Source organism: Dioscorea cayenensis, unplaced genomic scaffold, assembly GCF_009730915.1.
Source record: "Dioscorea cayenensis subsp. rotundata cultivar TDr96_F1 unplaced genomic scaffold, TDr96_F1_v2_PseudoChromosome.rev07_lg8_w22 25.fasta BLBR01001366.1, whole genome shotgun sequence".
Taxonomy (NCBI): Eukaryota; Viridiplantae; Streptophyta; class Magnoliopsida; order Dioscoreales; family Dioscoreaceae; genus Dioscorea; species Dioscorea cayenensis.
Genome location: NW_024087757.1, coordinates 25,428 through 33,130, shown reverse-complemented (window position 1 = coordinate 33,130; position 7,703 = coordinate 25,428). Strand labels below are relative to the sequence as shown.

Genomic DNA, 7,703 nt, shown 5'->3' with positions numbered 1-7,703 from the left:
TATGCACTAAATCTGTAACGTGAAAGGATTTAAAACAATTGTATCATAATGTTTTTTTGAAATCTACGGAAGATGACTATTTTTTGTCACTTAAATATTAATATCAAAATTATTTATAATGATTATATCTCTTATGCAAACATTATTATTATTATTATTATTATTATTATTATTATTAAAATTACACTTATCTATCCCATGCAATGGCATAACACTAGTGTGTGTGTATATACAAGAAATGATTTGCCAAACTAGCCCAAGGCCATGGAATCAATGCCCAATCAAGCACCTAATTGGGCATTTTAAATTGTGAAAAACATGTGACTAGCTTGCATTTTGACCTTTTATTTAAAAAAATATATTAAAAGTAGCATGTTTATGGCTTTTCTTTTAAAAAAAAAACAATCTTTTTTTCTTGGGGAAAAAATTCATTATTTAAAACGCACTGATTTTTTTTTTTAAAAAAAAGACCCATTCATTTTTAAAACGTATTATTATTAAGATAGAAAGTACTTTTACGCATGTTTTAAGAATTACCTATGTTTTAATTTTTTAAGAATTATTTTAAGTTTTAAACATATTCCAATATGACTTTTTTTTAAAATTTGTTTCTCACTTGTAATAATTTTATATATAAAAAAAGCCGGAAAATCAATAATACTTTATTTATTTTATTTACAATTTTTTATTTAAATAATTTGTTTATATATTTTTTTTAAATGTGTTCAAATATAAATAGAAAATACATCTATTATTTTACTTATATTATATTTTTTTACATATGTTAGACAAGTAGTTCTATAATACTCAGGTTGTTTACATAAAAGAAAGAATACATATTATTATATTTTAAGATTAAGATTCCCATCCATGGGTATATGTTTGTGTCTAATTTTTTTGTTTTGTTGTCTAGTGCAAGGGGCTAGGGGCTAGCAGGGTCAAGCCCCCTTGGTGTAGGAGACATTACTTTTCAAGCACTATAAGATTTGATGGTATTGATTTTTCTATACTTAAACTAATATAAAATATATTATTTTCGATCCATAAAAGTGTATAATGTAGTTGTGCTTGAGTGGTTCGTGGGTCTAATCATAAAGCATGTAATTTTTTAACCCACCCAAGTTCAAATCCTCTATTGTGCATGTGTTTTTTTTTCACATTTTATTTTTTAATTTAAAAATTACTAGGATTTCAAAATTTTAATAAAAAATCAAAAAATCTTATATAAAAATTCTAGAAAAACTCCCCCTTTCTTTCTCCTTCTCCTTCTTCACCTCTTTCAATGGTCCTTTAAAAACCAAAGTACAAGACAAGAGTGCACCGCTCTTTACCAAAGTGTTACTTTATTCCTTCTGTGGATAATCAGAGAAAAATATAGAGAAACCATGAGAGATCGGATTCATTGCATCGGCGGAGAAGAGTTAGATTACTTGCAATCGAGAGCCAAGAGAGATGACCTGAGCAACAGTGAGTGATGACTAGGGCCGAGAAAGATGAGATCGCAGGAGTGACAATGGGGCAACACAAGAGATTGGGAAGAAGGGCTCACATGCTTGGCCAAAGGGTTATTTTATTCTAACCCATTCCCTGCATTTTAACTTACAGCCAATTTGGGCGTAAGTCTAAATGCAGCAAAAAGCCCAAATTAGTAATTTAAATCGCTGCATATATCATTTCACAGCAAATCAAACAGCTTATGTTGGCATTTTACATGTAAATCAAATTACATCACACCTACTTATGGGCAACCAAACACCCCTAGAGTGAAAAAACCAATCTGTTAGGCTTTAATAATTATTAGGGTAAATTACAAGATTAGTCATTAAACTATCCACCAGTTCCTATTTTGGTCACTAAACATAAAAAAAATTCTATTTTGGTCACTAACCTTTTAAATTGCTTTCAATCTGGTCACTGACGTCAACACCGTTAACGGTGATCTTACGTGGCTTAGCCATGTCAGCAAACTTGACCACGTCGGCACCTCTCTTTAAAAACCTGTCTTCTTTCTGCTTCCCCTTTCCCTTTCCCTTTTCTTTCTTCTTCCCTTTTCCCGTTTCTTTCTTCTTCCTTGCCCTCACTCCTTCAAATTGTTTTGTAGGAGTCGTCCACTGTAATGGCCGAAAGCTATTAGATGGCTTTCCACAAGAAGAAAGTGCGCCATCAGACATAGATTGATAATAAATAGGATATTGATCACTGTCCCTATTTCTTCCTTTATTGTGTAGAGAAAATGATGATTCATCAATGGGGAATCGATGGGTCCCTTGTGATAATCCATCTGAATGAGACCTACAGTATGAAAGCCTCCAAAATGTAGGGGGAAAACTATAATTTATTCTTCAATGGGGTACACCAGGATCCCCAGAAAAGTCCCTGCTAACTGAATTTGATCTCTCTCCAACTAACACAACTACAATTAATTTAGTGCTAATCAACACTGCAACTCTATAATCTAGTACCCAACCTTGCAAATCGACACCATCTCTGTCTAAAAACAACAGAAACCAATGACTACAAATTGCACAACTCTCACACAATTAATGCTTAATCCTTGTTTATTCTGCTTTGCAAATTCAATGAACAACTTGCACCTCCCTGAGAACACACACACACAAGTACTTAAAAATTAATTGTTTGGCCAAACAAAAACAAGAAAAAAAAACACAATACATGCAGAATGTCATTATGTTGAATAAGCAACACAGAATGTCATTATATTTTAATAATACACAGAATTCCAAGACGATACAGAATAACCAACACATAATTTCTACAGAAGGAGAAAGGGCAAGGAAGAAGAAAGAAACGGGAAAGGGGAAGAAGAAAGAAAAAGGAAAGGGAAAGGGGAAACAGAAGGAAGACAGGTTTTTAAAGAGAGGTGCTGACGTGGTTAAGTTCGCTGACATGACTAAGCCACGTCAGATCGCCGTTAACGGCGTTGGCGTCAGTGACCAAATTGAAAGCAATTTAAAAGGTTAGTGACCAAAATAGAATTTTTTTTTTTGTTTAGTGACCAAAATAGGAGCGGGTGGATAGTTTAGTGACTAATCTTGTAATTTACCCATAATTATTAAAGTGAATTAATTTAATTTAATTATTATAATAAACAATACTTGAATGTAATTATGTAATTTAATTATTTAATAACAATAATTAAAGTAGATATCAGTTAAAGTAAATATTTAGTTATGATAATCAGCATACATATTACTCAAAATATTTTGTAACAATAGTTAATTATAGTAAATAAATGAGTAATTATGTTTATAATATTTATTCACTCGATGCCAAGGCTTCCACTTTGGCTTCCTTTTCATACTAGAGAAGAACCATATCATCTTCAGGTTCCATGTTGGAATCTGAATCCTCCGTGCCTTTGATTGAGCTAACAGAAGCATCCTGGATGTAGAGATCTTTTTGTTGTTTTTCATGAGAGATTTAACTACACTCTCAACTATTATCATATAGTGATCTTCAACTACTGTGTCTCCTCCCCTATGATCTACTGGGACTGAGGAAATAAGAAGCTTCACACTATTTTCTTTAGGGGATTTTGGGATTTGAAGAATCACGTCTGTTGGGAAGTCTAATGGGTAACTTTTCCTTTCCCAAGGTCTAGCAAAGGCTTGGGATTGTGTGAGATTTTCCATTGTGAAGAATAATCATGGCTTACTATATATAGCCATCTTATCATGATTAGGGTAAGGATTTTAGGTAACTGGAGTATTCGCATTGGGATTTGGATATGAAGAGATCAACGGTGAAGACGTAACTTGGCCTCCCCTACCTTTGAAGTCATGTTCACCACATGCAATAGCGAGGTGATACTTGTTTTCCATGTGTCTATCATCGGTCCTAGCTGTGTTTCAGTCGCCACCAGCATACTCGGTTACGTCCCCAATGCCAGCTAGTTTGTGGCTTTAACCATGGCACAAACTATTTGATTTCTTCATCCTCCTCATCATGAGAGTGGTACTACTATTCCTGGACTTCTGTGATGCCTTCCTGTACCTTGCTGGCCTCGTCTAACTGCATAACATGATCCTCTTATGCCGACTCTGGATTATTCAACTGAGAGGTCACAAGAGGGGTGTCATGCCATTAACTATCAACATTAGTACAGCTTGCATGGCTGTGCCTAATTCTACCTCAACTGTAACAAAACATTGGGATTTTCTCATATAAAACATACTGGACCTAACTACCTTGTTGCAGAGGTTATTGATAGGAAATGGAAAGGAGGTATACTTTAGTGTATTTCACTAGATGTGTATTCACTCACAACTCACTGTAAGAGAAAAAGATAGGTGAAGCTTGAATGTAACCAGCTTAACTTGATAATGAAACAAAGAGCTGAATATAAAGACTCAAAAGTAGACTAAGATTCAAAAGTAAGACTGACACAGCAGCCAAAAATAAAAAACATAACATAGTAGAAAAAGCAAACATCCAATCGGTGCACAGCACTTCATTTTGTTCCATCCAATCCTGAAGCAGTTTCCCATGCAACGTACACAGTAGCCCACTTCTTTGTTAATAGTCAACCCTTCGTAGCTTAGCATGGATTCTGAGCAAGTTTCCCAACATTCCCCCCTTCTCAGAACTCCATACCCCGAGAGCATCTCGGAAGTATTCATGCTTGTGGGTTGGTAATGCTTTGGTAAGTATGTCCACCACCTGGTCGTGTGTGCTGCAGTGTATGACTTCGATTATCCCATCTTTCACAAGATCTCTAATGAAGTGGTAGCAAGTATCGATATGTTTGGTGAGGCCGTGTACTATAGGATTTCTGGTGATAAAGATGGCCGATTTATTATCACAATGGATGACACTTGCACCTTCTTGTTTTTCATTCAGTTCCTCAAGAAGCCTCCTAAGCCGCACTGCTTCACATGCAGCCGAAGTGACAGAGATATACTCTGCTTCGGTGCTAGATAAAGCCGTGATTAGTTGCTTCTTTGAACTCCATGCAATGGCGGCAGAACCGAGTGAGATTACCCATCCAGATGTGCTTTTCCTATCGTCCGGGGAGCCACCCCAGTCACTGTCCGTGTACCCAATAAGCTTGAAGTTGTTGTTGTGAGAGAAGTGAAGACCATAGCTGACTGTTCCTGCTACATAGTGCAGGATTCTCTTCACAGCTCCCAAATGATGTGTTGTTGGAGCTTGCATAAACCGGGAGACAACTCCCACCGCAAATGCTAAATCGGGCCTCGTGTGTGTGAGATAGAGCAACCCACCTATAATTTTCCTATAGCGAGTAGGGTCAGCATTGCCTGAAATGTCTTTTAGACTGAGTTTTTTATTCGAATTCATAGGAGAGGCAATTGGTTTGGAGTGCAGCATTCCGGTCTTCTTTAATAAGTCTTCAGCGTACCTCAGTTGAGATACAAACAATGAACCAGGTTTTTGTTTGTCTTCCAAGCCCAATAAATACCTTAATGGACCCAGGTCACTTATTTCAAAGGTGCTCATCATATTCTCTCTGAATTCAGTCATCATCTCACTTGAAGAGCTCATGTAGATAATATCATCTACGCATACGCATAACATAAGAATGTTTGAGCCTCCTTTGTCTCTCTTGTACACAGTAGGTTCATTGAGACTGCGCATGTACCCTTGTTGATGAAAGTACCGGTCAATGTGGCTATACCATGCTCTCGAGCTTGCCGGAGTCCATATAAGGCCTTCTCTAGTTTATATTGTTGTCTGATTGAAGGTTATGCAGTGTAACTGAAGATGGAGTTGAAGCATAGTGTGGTTATTCTGTTGATGTATCAATGTGATTACTGAAGTTTGGTTTGAAATATTGTTTTGTTCTGGAGTGAATGATAGGATGAAAATTAATCAAGGGCTAGGATAGCATCATCTAAAAGCATTTGTTTAAGTTCGAGGCGTTGGAGAGATATCATAATGGTTAAGTTAAGGGTAATTTTGTCTTTTCAGTATTTGTTTTTTTTCTGTTAGTTATATATATGTTTGTAAGAGAGGACTGAATGGATAAGAAAAACTCTAATGAATGTTCTAGTTCTTTTATTCTTACTGTTTGTGTTTTCTCTGAGTGTGTTTTCTCAACTTGTATCAGATTGATTACTGAACTTTTTGGTTTTAGCATTCTCTGTGATTCAACACTGGTATCAGAGCCTTTCAGAGGGTGTTTGCTACTTGTTTGTAAGGATTTGTGAAGGTGTCTGAGTAGTTGGAGTGTTTTGTGAGGTGTGTAAAGCAAGACAAGAAGAAGTATGGCAACTAGCTCTTCATCAACTCCTGAGATAGTGTAAACATCTGTGCCTATGTTTAGAGGAGAAGCATATGATCGATGGAGTGCAAGAATGAAGATTTTGTTTAGAAGTCAAAACTTATGAAAGATTGTAGAAGAAGGAGTTTTGCAAGAAGGTACAGAAGCACAGAAATTGGAAAGCCAAAAAGATGATGCTAAAGCTCTCTATTTGATTCATCAAGCAGTGGATGAATCAATTTTTGACAGAATTGTAAGATTTACTACTTCTAAAGAGGCTTGGGAACATATACATGGTAAATATCATGGTTCTACAAAGCTAGTTTCTGTCAGGAGCCAAACTTTAAGGCAAAAGTTTGAATTGTTGCAGATGAGAGAAAATGAGACAATTCAACAATATATTACAAGGGTTATAGCTTTAGTAAATCAAATTAAACGTTTGGGACTTGATTTGGAAGACAAATATGTAGTGTCCAAGGTGATGAGGAGTTTGACATTAAAGTATGATCATATCATTATTTCTATTGAAGAAGCTAGAGATCTTGATAAGTTATCTCTGGCTGAATTGAGTGGCAGTCTGCAAGCTTATGAAGCAAGATTGAATAGATTTGCAGATCAATCTACAGACAAGGCCCTATATATTAAAGGAGAGGCATCAAGTAGTAGGACTTCTCAAGAAAGTGAAGTTTGGTACAGAGGAGGATTTGCAAGAGGTAGAGGCCGAACTTTCAGAGGTAGAGGAAGAGGGGTTGTTGATTATGGAAGAGGCAATTTTGATGGCTCCAGAGGTTCTGTTGATTATGGAAGAGGCAATTTTGATGGCTCCAGAGGTTATGTTTCAGATGATCAAAGGTAGTTTCAGGAACAACAGTATAGAAGAGGTGGTCAAAGGCAGTTTTATAGAGCTCCAATTGGGCAAAGAGGTGGAAGAAATTATCAAAGTGTTCAGTGTTTTAATTGTGGGAAATATGGACATATAAAGGCATATTGTTGGTCTTTAAATAGATCTCAAGATCAAAATATACACAATGAAGAAGATTAAGCACCAAGTGAATTTGGAAGTATATTTATGGTACAGGATGGTGAGATAAAGAATGATCAAGACAATTCTGCAATTTGGTTGTTAGATAGTGGGTGCTCACATCATATGACAGGCAAGAAGAGTTTATTCACACAGCTTGATGAGTCATTGTCACATGTGGTAAAATTGGGAGATGATAAGGAGATGAAAGTTAATGGGAAAGGTGCAGTGACAGTAACTCTTCAGAGTGGAGCATTGAAATTAATTCATGATGTATATTATGTGCCACAATTAGCACATAATTTATTGAGTATTGGGCAGTTGGATGACAATGGATATATAATTCAATTTGGGAACAAAGAATGTGCTGTCAGAAATGCAAAAACTGGTGAGTGTTTACTGAATGTGAGAAGAAATACCAAGAATCTATATCCTGTGGAA

The 7,703-nt window shown here is 35.9% G+C and overlaps 1 protein-coding gene across 1 annotated transcript; it reads right to left on the bottom strand.

The window, feature by feature from the left end:
- Positions 1-4,841: 4,841 nt before the first annotated feature.
- Positions 4,842-5,616, bottom strand: LOC120256268 (uncharacterized mitochondrial protein AtMg00810-like; the record flags this gene model as incomplete). Its single annotated transcript, XM_039263984.1, has 1 exon — positions 4,842-5,616. A coding segment is annotated over exon 1 (775 nt), but the record flags the coding sequence as incomplete, so codon positions are not given.
- Between the last annotated feature and the right edge of the window lie 2,087 nt (positions 5,617-7,703).